Genomic DNA, 16,301 nt, shown 5'->3' on the forward strand with positions numbered 1-16,301 from the left:
GAGTCGTTGGAAGTAAACTGGTCTTCCAACTTTTTAGCGTAGGTCTTTTTAGCCGCTCTAATCTCTTTGTTCAGTGTGTTCCTGGCCTGATTGTACAAGACCATGTCCCCATTTCTGTAGGCATCCTCTTTGGCCTGACGAAGGTGTCTGAGTTTTACTGTAAACCATGGCTTATCATTGTTGAATGTTAAATAAGTCCTGGTAGGAATGCATATATCCTCGCAGAAACTAATATAGGATGTTACAGTCTCTGTGAGTTCGTCCAGATCGGTGGTAGCAGCTTCAAAAACACTCCAATCAGTTAGGCCAAAACAAGATTGTAAATCCTGCTCTGTTTCGCTGGTCCATCTCTTCACAGTCTTTACTGCAGGTTTAGCAGATTTAAGTTTCTGCTTGTAGGATGGTATAAGATGAACCAGACAGTGATCAGAACGTCCCAAAGCTGCTCGTGGAACAGAGTGATATGCATCCTTTATTGTGGTTAAAATTCGGCAGATAATTCGCCCTTTCACATCCGTGAGCTACAGGAATAGCAGTAGAGCACAGAGGCTTAATCTCCATCTGCTGTCAGTCGCTCACCAGCAGGTGGTGCAAGCGGCTGTTAAATAAGGCCAAAGCAACAGGTGGATTAAGTAATACAGTTACAAAAACTGATCTGCAGAAATTAAGCAAGTGCTAAGCAGAAGGTAGGTTTTTTTTATTTGATTATCGGGGCATGTGGAAAAGCTGATTGTGCGTATGTTTATTTCAACATCTTTGCTGTTACCAAGCAAGCAGCATTCAAAGGAGATTATAATGGTGTTTTACCCAACGCTAAGAACTAACATTACATCTAAGGAAGACATATATTGCTTTCAGTTGTTTAGTTTCCGTAACTTTGTTTCATGGCTTGTGCGTCGCTGTGCTGTAATACTGGGGATCCCCTCACGTCACACTCCAGGATTCCCCAATGACGAGTAATGCTTCTCAATCAATTAATACTGTGATATAAGACCTCAGATATCAGAATTGCAAAGTTACGGAAACCAAACAACCGAAAGCAATATATGTCTTCCTTAAAAGTGAAGTTAGTTCTGTACTTCAGCGTTGGGTAAAACACCATTATAATCTCCTTTGAATGCTGCTTACTTGGTAACAGCAAAGATGTTGAAATAAACATACGCACAAACAGCTTTTCCACAAGCCCCGATAATCAAAACTTCTGCTTAGCGCTTGCTTAATTTCTGCAGATCAGTTTTTGTAACTGTATTACTTAATCCACCTGTTGCTTTGGCCTTATTTAACAGCCGCTTGCACCACCTGCTGGTGAGCGACTGACAGCAGATGGAGATCATGCCTCTGTGCTCAACTGCTATTCCTGCAGCTCCCGGATGTGAAAGGGCGAATTATCTGCTGAATTTTAACCACTGAATTTGTGGAAGCGAATTTGGAAAGTGAAATAAAAATAGACCGAAATTTGCCTGTCGAATATTATACATCGTATTTTTTAACCGATTTAATATTTTGGAAGAGAATTCTGGAACGTGAATATGAATTATTGATTTTTTAATTATGAAAAGGTGTGTGAAATATTTTGAATTAAAATATTCACAGCTTAAATGAACAACTATATAAAATATCAGGACCTAACAATGCAAGCCCTGGAAATTCAAGGCATTAAAATGCAAGTACTGTTAATGCAATGCATTATTTTTCAGTTAGTGCTATTCAGCATGCTTTTTTGTTTCAAAGACATAAGTCATTATTTTACTTCCATACAGACGCAGCCAACGCGGGACGACAACACTGTTGGATTTTGTATCCCGGACTCTATCTTACCCATGTTTCACTTTAGTAGCAGCATAAGTGCTAATAGTGGAAGACACACCTACATTGACACAGCCTTTGGTTTGATTCTGGTTTGTAGCCAACTGAAAACAAGACTGTTGCCGAGTATCATGGTGAAACATTTCACACAAAACCAGTCTGTGCAACTAAAATCTAAACCTACCTAAAAGTTTAACATTAACATTTTGATATATTGCAAGCACTTATTACAACCCGAATTCCAGAAAAGTTGGGACGTTTTTTAAATTTTAATAAAATGAAAACTAAAGGAATTTCAAATCACATGAGCCAATATTTTATTCACAATAGAACATAGATAACGTAGCAAATGTTTAAACTGAGAAAGTTTACACTTTTATCCGCTTAATTAGCTCATTTAAAATTTAATGCCTGCTACAGGTCTCAAAAAAGTTGGCACGGGGGCAACAAATGGCTAAAAAAGCAAGCAGTTTTGAAAAGATTCAGCTGGGAGAACATCTAGTGATTAATTAAGTTAATTGATATCAGGTCTGTAACATGATTAGCTATAAAAGCTTTGTCTTAGAGAAGCAGAGTCTCTCAGAAGTAAAGATGGGCAGAGGCTCTCCAATCTGTGAAAGACTGCGTAAAAAAATTGTGGAAAACTTTAAAAACAATGTTCCTCAACGTCAAATTGCAAAGGCTTTGCAAATCTCATCATCTACAGTGCATAACATCATCAAAAGATTCAGAGAAACTGGAGAAATCTCTGTGCGTAAGGGACAAGGCCGGAGACCTTTATTGGATGCCCGTGGTCTTCGGGCTCTCAGACGACACTGCATCACTCATCGGCATGATTGTGTCAATGACATTACTAAATGGGCCCAGGATCACAATCCGCCGTGCCATCAGCAGATGCCAACTAAAGCTCTATCATGCAAAAAGGAAGCCATATGTGAACATGGTCCAGAAGCGCCGTCGTGTCCTGTGGGCCAAGGCTCATTTAAAATGGACTATTTCAAAGTGGAATAGTGTTTTATGGTCAGATGAGTCCAAATTTGACATTCTTGTTGGAAATCACGGACGCCGTGTCCTCCGGGCTAAAGAGGAGGGAGACCTTCCAGCATGTTATCAGCGTTCAGTTCAAAAGCCAGCATCTCTGATGGTATGGGGGTGCATAAGTGCATACGGTATGGGCAGCTTGCATGTTTTGGAAGGCTCTGTGAATGCTGAAAGGTATATAAAGGTTTTAGAGCAACATATGCTTCCCTCCAAACAACATCTATTTCAGGGAAGGCCTTGTTTATTTCAGCAGGACAATGCAAAACCACATACTGCAGCTATAACAACAGCATGGCTTCGTCGTAGAAGAGTCCGGGTGCTAACCTGGCCTGCCTGCAGTCCAGATCTTTCACCTATAGAAAACATTTGGCGCATCATTAAACGAAAAATACATCAAAGACAACCACGAACTCTTCAGCAGCTGGAAATCAATATAAGGCAAGAATGGGACCAAATTCCAACAGCAAAACTCCAGCAACTCATAGCCTCAATGCCCAGACGTCTTCAAACTGTTTTGAAAAGAAAAGGAGATGCTACACCATGGTAAACATGCCCCGTCCCAACTATTTTGAGACCTGTAGCAGAAATCAAATTTGAAATGAGCTCATTTTGTGCATAAAATTGTAAACTTTCTCAGTTTAAACATTTGCTATGTTATCTATGTTCTATTGTGAATAAAATATTGGCTCATGTGATTTGAAAGTCTTTTAGTTTTCATTTTATTAAAATTTAAAAAACGTCCCAACTTTTCCGGAATTCGGGTTGTACCTTCAGTAAATGTATGTTTGCATAAATTAATATATAACTAAATCAGGGAATGTGTTTGCACTCAACTTTTTGCACTAATAAACTTTCATTGCATTTTCTTTTAATTTTAAGCAACAACAATAAAAAAATAAAAAAAATGCAATAGGAAATTAGGAATTTAAGTGGGAAGTTTACAGTGCTGGTAAAAGCCATGGTCACCTCTGGGCCTCCAGGGCCCTGCTCAGATTTGATGGTTGGGTTAAGAACTGCTTTCTTCTCCTTCAGGTTAAGCACAAGACCCAACTCCGGTAGTGGCAGACAGGAGGGTCGGGTCAGCCCAAACAGAGTGTAATATAGGTTCACTGCATCGCATCGCAAACGCCAGTCATGACAGGTACCTAAGGCACATACAGAGAGATACGTAAATGGCAACATAACACATTTCTAAGTGAAAGAAAATTATATCACCAGACTGGTAATTTAGTGAAAAATGTATGCACATCTAAGGTATGCATGATGCAATTATGGCATGCATATGATTTTAAACAATTAAATGGTTGATAAATTACAGTAAATATTGGGTCCCTAAAATGTGGTCAACAAACCTGGAACTACTATATGCTTTTGAAGCCATAGAAAATTAATAAACACATTCAAATTTCTGTCAGCCAATCAAAATCAGCAATGCCATGAAAAAAGCATAAGCATATCAACAAATTGTGGGGAGGTTTAGTTAAGTCGATCATCTTAGGAAATCCCTCTCTCTGTGGCAATGCGCTACTCCAGAAACATACTATCAGCCACAAACATTGCAGAGAGAAAATGCTTTTATTTCTGAGATCTAAAACACGGTATGAGCTGTTGATTAAAATTTCTTAAACTAGATTTCATGCAAATTATGCACAGAATCTAATGCAACTGCACCATTTTCATGGGTCATTTTTTTAAACTGAAAAAAAAAAAAAAAAAAAACCCCAAGTAAAACATGCAGCCATGCATTTTGGGAAAAAAACTTTGTTGAAGTCATTTGTGTGTACGTTAAACAAAATAGCAGACAGTGCAACTTTAAAAAGCACTGGAAAAAACACAGCGTAAGATAATGGGGTAAAATATAATTTTTTGACCACCACCTACAATGCCTTAAACCAAATATATGAGAAATGACTTTCATCACAGCTGGCAATGGCTCAGCATTTGTACTGCCAAGAGTGGTTGCAAACCCAGAAGTAACAGAAGTGTTTTATCACAATAAATCTTTTCACAGTGGGAGCAGAACAAGACCACCCTGTCAGAAAACAAACCAAGAAAATACTCACTACAACATTTTTTTTTTTAAACACTGCCATAAACAGATTTATGAAAGTTCCTTAGAAAAAATGCTGATAATTAAAAACAAGTTATAAAGTAATGTGGGTTCCAAGGTATATTCATTTTTTCATATATTTATTTTTTTTGTGTTTCAAGCCAATAGTTTCTTAGCGGTAGACAATCAGAATTTGATTGGATTTTCTGCACATAAAAGGTCTCCTAGTGTTCTGAGGATGAATACATGTACTAAGAATTCTGGGAGACATTTTTAAAACAAATCACATTGAGAGTTGCATAACATTAGTATTGATATACTGTATATTTACTAAATGCGAGTACATATTTACAAAAGTTTGTTTCTATACATGGATATTGTTTGGGTTTTTGGCCTAGTTAACTTTGGTAAATTGATTAATTAAGTCCATATAAGCACCACAAGAACTTACAAGGAGAAAAATTAAATGTGTGCATTCTACCTGAGTTCATCAGCTTCCATAGTTGGTCCACTAAAGCTTCATTACACAGCAAGGAATCCGCTGCTTTGGTGAAAGGTGGATTCTTGGCAAGCATGCTGAGAATCTCATGCCTAAAGAGGGCAGAATTATAAAAACTTAATTAAATCTAACAAAACATACAGTAGTTAAATAGTAATGGATGTATCTGAAGATTCATCTCAGGATCCTCCAATATAGCACAGTTTAGTGGAACAATTACACCACAGATCCATTCTAATTCCAGTTAAGCAGACATATACAGTTTGTATCAGCATGTAGCTGAATAAACAAATTGTGGACACAAGTAGTCATTTTGAAAATCATTTCAAAATAAATGCAATGAATATTTTTGAGTTGGGAACAATGTGTTTAGACGAGTTTCACCCAAAAATGTCAAGTGGTACAACCAAATATTTGTAAATATAAATTTATATTCCCTTATTTTATTTCAAAGTGAAATCTTAAACATGTAGACTCTCTACAGTGCCTAACACATTATTATTTTGCATTATAATGGCTGGGTATTTAGTATCTTCAGCATTTTATTTTACTTTTAAAGACAGAAGAATAATCAAATAACTACACAAATAAATGCATTAAATGTTCACAAACTAGTTTTCAGCTATTTGTTCAATTTGACCTGTTTTTTGTTTGTTTAAATTAAGAATTTACATGGTTGCACCACCTGACACCAATAACGATGACAGAAAATTAGCTGAATACTGTATTTTTATGTAGGCAGCCATATCACCCAGTAGCCTAAGACTGGTTGTCCACTTAAGCCAAGCAGGGTTGAGTCTGCTCAGTACTTGGATGGGAGACACTATACTATTAAAAGCACCGTCTTTAGGATGAGACATTAAAACAAGGTCCTGACTCTCTAAAAATCCCAGGATGTCTTTCGAAAAGATTAGAGGTGTGACCTCGGCATCCTGGCCAAATTCGCCCATTGGTCTCTGACCATCATGGCCTTCTAATCATAATCATATCTACTGATTGGTTTCATCACTCTGTCTCCTCTCCACTAATAAGCTGGTATGTAGTGGGCATTCTGGTGCAATATTGCTGCTGTCACATCATCCAGGTGGATGCTGCACACTGGTGGTAGATGAGGTGATCCCAGTCAGAATGTAAAGCTTTGAGTGCTTAGAAAAGCACTATATAAAAGTAACAAATTATTATTACTATTATTAAACATGTCAATAACACACACATAAACAGCATCCCCCAATAATATTGGCAGCCTTGGCATATATGAGTAAAGGTAGTGGTGAAAATAAAGCTCTATTGTTGATCTTTTTGATCTTTCATAAAAAAAAAAAAAGTCACAAAAAATTCTAACCTTTCATTGAAGTAAATCAATTGAAAGTGGGGAGAAGATCTCATGATGAAATAAATGTTTTTCCTCAAAATTTTTATGAGTTAAATATCTCTTAAGTATATTCCCATTCATATTTTCATTTATTTTTTAACACAGTAGGGTGACTAGGAGCATGAAATTGTCCAGCCATTACTTCCTGTTCCACAGGATTATAATTATGAGGAACACAAATGCCAAATTCCCTTAATCAATCTATCACAAGGAGTAAAACCAGAGAACATATATATAAAAAAAAAAATCCTCTACATCACGCGTTTGTTTGGGAGGGTTTAAAAAAAAAAAAATCCTTTCTCATCCAAAAACAAACTCCAGCATATTCAGTTGGGGCAAAGTCATCAAAATTTTTCAGCAATTTTTATCATATTTCACTGCTGTTTCTATACATGCTGTTGTTATGTCCCGGTGACCAGTGAAAGTGAAGTTCTGACTCTCTGCCCATTCATTTAGATAGGAGCCTGGTCTTGTTATTCTGAAATAGCTGCACGGAGACGTTGCCAAGATGGCGGCCAAGTGGCACAACTTGCCTGAAAGGACTTTGGTGTAGTGTAGACGGAGATTGCTTCTGAAAAGCAGTGAAAATGGCAGTGTAGACGATAGGGCTGCCCACATTTGATGTAAACTTATGTCGCGTTGTACAGTATATTGAGACAAAAGCACCCAATGTGAAACTGATAGAATGTGCATTGTAGCACGACACAATATTACTGCTGTTAGACCCCTGGCAAAAACACCATCACAAACATCGTCAATTTGCGGTTCAGGACTAGTGGTCGGCCGATATATCAGCATTGGCCGATGCGTTCGATGCAGGACTTTTATTTTGATGCCGCTGAGAACGGCAGCTACTGAGCACAAAGGATGCTCACATTCTCCCTATTGTTTGCTGTTGTCATTAACAGCGTATAGACCTAATACAGATAGAAGTCTGTCTAATAATCAGATAGAACAGTTAAACAAAGTATACAAATGTATACAAAATTTGAACAATTGCTTTTATAGTAATAAAAAGAAAAAACATTATAAGACTTTCTCGTTTGCCATCAGCATGCATCAAATACATATTTACATAATTTAAACAAATATTTGAATGTTTAATGAACATTTAATTTCACAACCTAATTAAAACCCAGTTGTTAGTTCTTGAAGTTTGCAATTGTATCCTGCATGATTGCGTGTGCTCTGTGACGGTCGATTTCAAATGTCTTAAATAATAATTAAAATAAATACAATTATATCGGCTTTATATCAGTCATAGCCCACCCTGCTTTCAAAGATATCAGAAGTCAGAAATAATAATAATAATAATAATTATATTATTATATATATATATATATATATATATATCGGTCTACCACTATTTGGGACTTTTCATCCACTGGTCATGTTTCAATTCACGGCGTGTTTGCAGCAGCGTTGAGCAATACAACCAATCACAGAGATATTTGTTGATTTAAGTTTATACAATGTAAATAAAAGATTATTTGTACATTGTAAAGCTTCTTTGATTATTTTTAATTGACTTTGTTAGATCACGATGATCTATAGTAAGATAAGTGACAGCTTTACTGTGATAAAGGGGTGCACCCATTGCGCACTAAGCTATAATCCATTCAGAATTTACATACATTCCCTCATGGATTTTCTCTGATAACTGTAATGAATTAAAACTTCCTAATCATCGGGAAGAAGGAGGCGGGAACCGGCGGACAATCAAATAACATTTTCATTACAAAAATAAACACAAAACAGCGCACCAGCCCCTCACGGACGACTGGTGCGCTCAAATAAAAACCAAAACACAACTAAAAGCCCAGGCCTGGTCCTCTCGTCCTTCACTGTCGTCGCTCCAGTTTTATATCCTTCCATCTCCTACGTGGGACTCGAGACCGGCGGAGGGCCGCAGGTGTCACTGATTTGCCCAATCATTGCCGGCCTCACTCCTTGTTCCCACGTCCCTCGGCCCCGCCCCACTCGCCACATACCCCCATCGCCCCTCGCAGGCCGGGGGGTACCCTCGAGACTGCGCTCTACCCCCCCCCCTCCCTCCGGGGGGGACCGCTCACGGGAACCTGCGGGAACCTGGGGGTAGGACAGACGAGGCGAGAGAAAAGGAGATGGAAGGAGGAGCAACAGAGACGAGAGAGGGGAGAGAGAGAAGAAAAAAAAAAAAAAAAAAAAAATTCCGGTTTCCAGACGCACTGCCGCTCGGGTCCTCCACCGGCTGGGCGATCTCCTCCGCGGTGCCTGGCGGTGGCACTGGACGGCCCTCGGCGGACAGCACAACACCCCTCCGCCGCTCGGTGGACGGCGACGGCTCCTCCGGTTTTGGGCAGCCAGCAGGAGACCCCGTTCCCTGCTCCTCCGGATACCTTCACGGAGGCAGCAGGCTCCGGCCCCCTGGCGAACGGCGCCGACTCCTCTGCTCCCTCACGGACGGCAGCCGTCCCTCCACATCGCGGGCGGTCAGCAGCGAGCTCGCCCGTCACCGGCAACTCGCTCCAGTCCACCGCCTCGAGCGTCCATGGCGGCATCCTCCTCGCCAGCTCCGTGGCACCGCGGATTCACCACAGCAGCGAGGGATCTTCAGCAGCGCGTCCCTCCTTCTCCGGGGCTTCGGCACCACTGTAATGAATTAAACCTTCGTAATCTTCGGGAAGAAGGAGGCGGGAACCGGCAGACAATCAAATGAGACTTTTATAATTCAAAATAAACACAAAACAGCGCACCAGCCCCTCACAGACGACTGGTGCGCTCAAATAAAAACCAAAACACAACTAAAAGCCCAGGCCTGGTCCTCTCTCGTCCTTCACTGTCGTCGCTCCAGTTTTATATCCTTCCATCTCCTACGTGGGACTCGAGACCGGCGGAGGGCCGCAGGTGTCACTGATTTGCCCAATCATTGCCGGCCTCACTCCTTGTTCCCACGTCCCTCGGCCCCGCCCCACTCGCCACAATAACCATTTATCCAATATTGCTACCTGCCATTGTGTTACCATTACTAGATCAGTTAAATAAGTGAAGGTGAAGCAGGTGCTTGCTCAGCAAAATTTGCATGCTGCACATGTCGACACACGCCTGTGAGTAAATAAATACCATATGTATACCATAATTTTCTCTTTCATTATGCAACAAACTTAAAAAAAAATCGATCGTATTAATTGGTTCAAATTCTACAGTAAGGTGGCCATCCAAAATGATGGTTCTACCACCGCCGCCATGTCTGCAAAGTGCATTTGCAGCTTTTGACCGCTGAGTGGCGCTTTAACCACAAGTTATCAGACAAGCACATCAAAGCACTTTTTCGCAAATAGACGTCAGCTTTGCCTTACCGATGTGTTACATTTGATGGCTGCAGTCGGGGAAAATGAAAGAAAAACACTGTAGGCTAGTTAAAATATTTACTATTCACAGATGAAAGTTTAGTCCTTACGAAGATATGTGCGTTTCTTAGAACGAATTTAAGCAGGATAAATGTCAAGCCTATGAGCCTGTGCCTATATTTTTTCTACACCATATTTTAGATTTGACATTTAAATAGTGTGAAGTATTATTTATATAATATGAATTATGTGTTATATTATTCAAAAGAAATTGTGGTTTACTTTGCATTGGAATATTAAAAGTGGTAGCCTATAGTTGCTAGGCTTGCGTGTTTTATAAATTATTTTCTTTTAGTAAAACGTGAGGCACTCCCATTATTTAGGCCTAATTAAAACAAGAAATAAATTAAACCTGCTCGATTTAACTAAATTATTGAAACTCTAATGAATGGAATGATTAATAAAACGTCTTCACATATAAACTCAAGTTATCTCATTATAATCAACAAAATGCACAAGATGTAAAAAAGAGCTTAATTAACAACAACTGTTATTTTAAATTGAGTCTTTTCTTGCTTTCATATAATTTAAGTAAAAAGAAATACATAAAAAAAAAATATATATAATAATAAATTGCAGCCACATTTAAATGCAGGTTTGTATAATATTCCTTAAAATATCAGTGCAAGATTTGCTCGGCGTGCATTATGCTGAGTGCTCGCGCAGCATTTATTCTTATTTTTCTACATATTTTATCTTCATTACAAATCTTGTTTGGTTTTATTTTGGATAATTGCATGTAAAAAAAAATACTTTGTAATGCATATGCAAAATGTGAATTATTATTCATATTCAAGTGTTTGTGCAAAAATTATTAATGCGCATGCATGACAGGGAGGCGCCCTCTCGATCATGTGATTTTTTTCCAGATAATGAAATAACTGAAAAATGGTGTGTCCCACATACATGAGAAATATATCTACAGAAAGCTTATAATGTCTTTTAAACGAATCAATTCAAAACGAAAGCATTTTGTAATCTGTGAAGGTTGCATTTCTCTCTAAAGGCGCGTCCATGTGGAGAGAGCCAGCACTGTGAAATTCATCTTGCAGCTGACAAGAAATCATTTGCTTATTAATAAATAAACGGTCTCCTTTTTCACAATTATTAGGCTGCTTCTGTCCGTGCTTTGTGGCAAACTTAATGCGTGTGCTTGAGCGCAGAATATATTAAGGCTCATTAATGATTATAAATGTAAATTTAATATAAACCTGCGATTAGTTGAATAATGCAATGAATAATGACAAATGAACGACTAGTAACGAAAAATGTTCGAGGGAGCAGACCTATTAAATACCCTCTAGACATCTCTGTTAAAGTTTTTTAAGCATTTTATACACGTTTGCAAAAATTCTTCTGGTCTGTAATGGAGAGATGCCTTAACACTGATTTTTCCTCTGAAACAAAAAAATGTATATTGAAATAATATTTATATTTTATGTTTTGAGAATGGCCAACCCTTCTTTACAGATATTGTGCTTCTGGTTTGTGCATTTTAAATCTTACTATCACTCTCTGTTTTTTAAAGTGGTAAAATATAACTTAATTCACACCATATTTCTTATATTATCGATCAATCTTATCAGATTAACTTTGATCGTTCACTTTTATTTTATTTCCGTGAGTGCAGTACACCTGCAAAGCGTTAGCACTCGTTAGCTTGTCATTAGCGTTTTCATTCGAACCTATCGCTGTTTTCTTTTCTCCTCTCCTTCGCTCCAGTTTTTCACAAGTTCATCAAACAACCGCAGTAAGAAGTTTCATCAAGCACGGTGAGTAATGGCTTCTCCTATCATTGTTTCTTGCACCTCTTGCCACATGTACAGTTTATCTATCTCTGTCGCTGATGAGGGATTCACATGTGATAAATGCAGGGAAATAGTTAGGCTGACAGAGAAGATTTCAGAATTAGAGACACGCATCCAAACTTTAATTGAGGACAGTAAGAATGTTAGGGCTCTAGATACGGCTTTGGATGCGTCTAGCTCAGGGATTCCTGTACATTGTTCGGTTCCGGAAACAGAGCCCTTGCAGCAGGGCAACTGGGTGACGGTGAGGCAGCGTAGTCGTGGGTCAAAACACCGCTCTTCTGTTCCGATCAAAACATTAAACAGGTTCTCCCCACTCAGTGATGCACCCACTGAGAAACCTGATGAAAGTGCTCTAGTTATTGGTGATTCTATTGTACGGAACGTGAATATAGAGACACCAGCCACCATAGTCAAATGTTTACCGGGAGCCAGAGCGCCTGACATCTTGACAAATTTAAAAGTGCTGGCTAATGCTAAACGTAAATACAGTAAGATTGTTATTCATGCTGGCGCTAATGATGTTCGACTTCGCCAGTCGGAGATCACTAAAAATAACATTAAAGAGGTGTGTGAACTTGCAAGCACGATGTCAGACACTGTAATATGCTCTGGTCCCCTCCCTGCTTACCGTGGTGATGAGATGCATAGCAGATTGTCATCACTCAATGGCTGGATGTCTAAGTGGTGCCCACAGAATAACATAGGTTTCATAGACAATTGGACGAGCTTTTGGGGCAGACCTGACCTGTTTAAAAGAGATGGTCTTCATCCCTCCTGGGGTGGCGCCACTCTTCTCTCTAGAAATATGGCAAATAGTCTTCGTGTTTATACTTGACTAACTGGAGCCCAGGTCAGGAAGCAGACAGACTGGCTAAACCGACCGTCTGCTAGCTGCCTCCCGTCACAGAGGTCAGTTAATTCTCAGCACATAGAGACTTTTTCACGTAGATATCACACTATAGAGACTGTGTCTGTTCCCTGAACTAGAAAATACAAAAAACGTCCAAACCAAGTTAAGATTAACAATTTAATTGAGGTTCAACAAATAAAAAACAGAAGCAATATGGATAAACAAATGATAAAGCTTGGCTTATTGAATATCAGATCCCTTTCTACGAAAACACTTTTTGTAAATAATATGATCACTGATCATAATATAGATGTACTCTGTTTGACAGAAACCTGGCTAAACCCTGATGATTACATTATTTTAAATGAGTCCACCCCCCAGGATTACTGTTATAAACATGAGCCACGTCTAAAAGGCAAAGGCGGAGGTGTTGCTTCAATTTATAACAACGTTTTCAGGATTTCTCAGAGGGCAGGCTACAAGTATAACTCGTTTGAAGTAATGGTACTTCATATAACATTATCCAGAGAAACAAATGTTAATGATAAATCCCCTGTTATGTTTGTACTGGCTACTGTATACAGGCCACCAGGGCACCATACAGACTTTATTAAAGAGTTTGGTGATTTTACATCCGAGTTAGTTCTGGCTGCAGATAAAGTTTTAATACTTGGTGATTTTAATATCCATGTTGATAATGAAAACGATGCATTGGGATCAGCATTTATAGACATTCTGAACTCTATTGGTGTTAGACAACACGTTTCAGGACCTACTCACTGTCGAAATCATACTCTAGATTTAATACTGTCACATGGAATTGATGTTGATGGTGTTGAAATTATGCAGCCAAGTGATGATATCTCAGATCATTATTTAGTTCTTTGCAAAATTCATATAGCCAAAATTGTAAATTCTACTTCTTGTTACAAGTATGGAAGAACCATCACTTCTAACACAAAAGACTGCTTTTTAAGTTATCTTCCTGATGTATCCAAATTCCTTAGCATATCCAAAACCTCAGAACAACTTGATGATGTAACAGAAACTATGGACTCTCTCTTTTCTAGCACTTTAAATATAGTTGCTCCTTTACGCTTAAGGAAGGTTAAGGAAAACAGTTTGACACCATGGTATAATGAGCATACTCGCACCCTAAAGAGAGCAGCCCGAAAAATGGAGCGCAGCTGGAGGAAAACAAAACTAGAGGTATTTCGTATTGCTTGGCGGGAAAGTAACATATCCTACAGAAAAGCATTAAAAACTGCTAGATCCGATTACTTTTCTTCTCTTTTAGAAGAAAACAAACATAACCCCAGGTACTTATTCAATACAGTGGCTAAATTAACGAAAAATAAAGCCTCAACAAGTGTTGACATTTCCCAACACCACAGCAGTAATGACTTTATGAACTACTTTACTTCTAAAATCGATACTATTAGAGATAAAATTGCAACCATTCAGCCGTCAGCTACAGTATCACATCAGACAGTGCACTATAGACCCCCTGAGGAACAGTTCCACTCATTCTCTACCATAGGAGAGGAAGAATTGTATAAACTTGTTAAATCATCTAAACCAACAACATGTATGTTAGACCCTATACCATCTAAGCTCCTGAAAGAGGTGCTTCCAGAAGTCATAGATCCTCTTCTGACTATTATTAATTCCTCATTGTCATTAGGACATGTCCCCAAAACCTTCAAACTGGCTGTTATTAAGCCTCTCATCAAAAAACCACAACTTGACCCCAAAGAACTAGTTAATTATAGACCAATCTCGAATCTCCCTTTTCTGTCCAAGATACTAGAAAAGGTGGTATCCACACAATTATATTCCTTCTTAGAGAAAAATGGTATATGTGAGGATTTCCAGTCAGGATTTAGACCGTATCATAGTACTGAGACTGCTCTTCTTAGAGTTACAAATGATCTGCTCTTATCATCTGATCGTGGGTGTATCTCTCTATTAGTTTTATTGGATCTTAGTGCTGCGTTTGACACAATTGACCACAACATTCTTTTGCATAGACTTGAATACTTTGTTGGCATCAGTGGAAGTGCATTAGCATGGTTTAAATCGTACTTATATGACCGCCATCAGTTCGTAGCAGTGAATGAAGATGTATCCTATCGATCACAAGTGCAGTATGGAGTACCTCAAGGCTCAGTACTAGGGCCGCTACTCTTCACGCTTTATATGTTACCCTTGGGAGATATCATCAGGAAACATGGTGTTAGCTTTCACTGTTATGCTGATGATACTCAGCTCTATATTTCTTCGCAGCCCGGTGAAACACACCAATTTGAAAAACTAATGGATTGCATAGTCGATATAAAAAACTGGATGACGAGTAATTTCTTACTGCTAAATTCTGAAAAAACAGAGGTGTTAATTATAGGACCTAAAAACTCTGCTTGTAATAACCTAGAACACTGTCTAAGACTTGATGGTTGCTCTGTCAATTCTTCGTCATCAGTTAGGAACCTAGGTGTGCTACTTGATCGCAATCTTTCCTTAGAAAGCCACGTTTCTAGCATTTGTAAAACTGCATTTTTCCATCTCAAAAATATATCTAAATTACGGCCTATGCTCTCAATGTCAAATGCAGAAATGTTAATCCATGCATTTATGACCTCAAGGTTAGATTATTGTAATGCTTTATTGGGTGGTTGTTCTGCACGCTTAGTAAACAAACTACAGCTAGTCCAAAATGCAGCAGCAAGAGTTCTTACTAGAACCAGGAAGTATGACCATATTAGCCCGGTCCTGTCAACACTGCACTGGCTCCCTATCAAGCATCGCATAGATTTTAAAATATTGCTTATTACTTATAAAGCCCTGAATGGTTTAGCACCTCAGTATTTGAATGAGCTCCTTTTACATTATAATCCTCTACGTCCGCTACGTTCTCAAAACTCAGGCAATTTGATAATACCTAGAATATCAAAATCAACTGCAGGCGGCAGATCCTTTCCCTATTTGGCGCCCAAACTCTGGAATAACCTACCTAACATTGTTCGGGAGGCAGACACACTCTTGCAGTTTAAATCTAGATTAAAGACCCATCTCTTTAACCTGGCATACACATAACATACTAATATGCTTTTATTATCCAAATCCGTTAAAGGATATTTAGGCTGCATTAATTAGGTAAACCGGAACCGGAAACACTTCCAATAACAACCTATGTACTTGCTACATCATTAGAAGAATGGCATCTATGCTAATATTTGTCTGTTTCTCTCTTGTTCCGAGGTCACCGTGGCCACCAGATCCAGTCTGTGTCCAGATCAGAGGGTCACTGCAGTCACCCGGATCCAGTACGTATCCAGACCAGATGGTGGATCAGCACCTAGAAAGGACCTCTACATCCCTGAAAGACAGAGGAGACCAGGACAACTAGAGCCCCAGATACAGATCCCCTGTAAAGACCTTGTCTCAGAGGAGCACCAGGACAAGACCACAGGAAACAGATGATTC

At 38.9% G+C, this 16,301-nt stretch overlaps 1 protein-coding gene across 2 annotated transcripts in view; it reads right to left on the reverse strand.

Moving 5' to 3' along the window:
* The window catches only part of taf2 (TAF2 RNA polymerase II, TATA box binding protein (TBP)-associated factor), a 165,406-nt gene that overhangs the window by 14,227 nt on the left and 134,878 nt on the right, over positions 1 to 16,301 (reverse strand). Inside the window, exons 22-23 of one of the 2 annotated variants that reach the window (XM_059567327.1) lie at positions 5,379 to 5,488; positions 3,814 to 3,992 (exon numbers count right to left, since the gene is read on the reverse strand). In XM_059567327.1, the coding sequence (XP_059423310.1) occupies positions 3,814 to 3,992; positions 5,379 to 5,488 (289 nt within the window). Of the gene's footprint in view, positions 1 to 3,789; positions 3,993 to 5,378; positions 5,489 to 16,301 lie in introns of both variants that reach the window. The other variant, XM_059567326.1, reaches the window with a different exon arrangement.

The sequence above is a fragment of the Carassius carassius genome, chromosome 15 (assembly GCF_963082965.1).
Source record: "Carassius carassius chromosome 15, fCarCar2.1, whole genome shotgun sequence".
Lineage (NCBI taxonomy): Eukaryota > Metazoa > Chordata > Actinopteri > Cypriniformes > Cyprinidae > Carassius > Carassius carassius.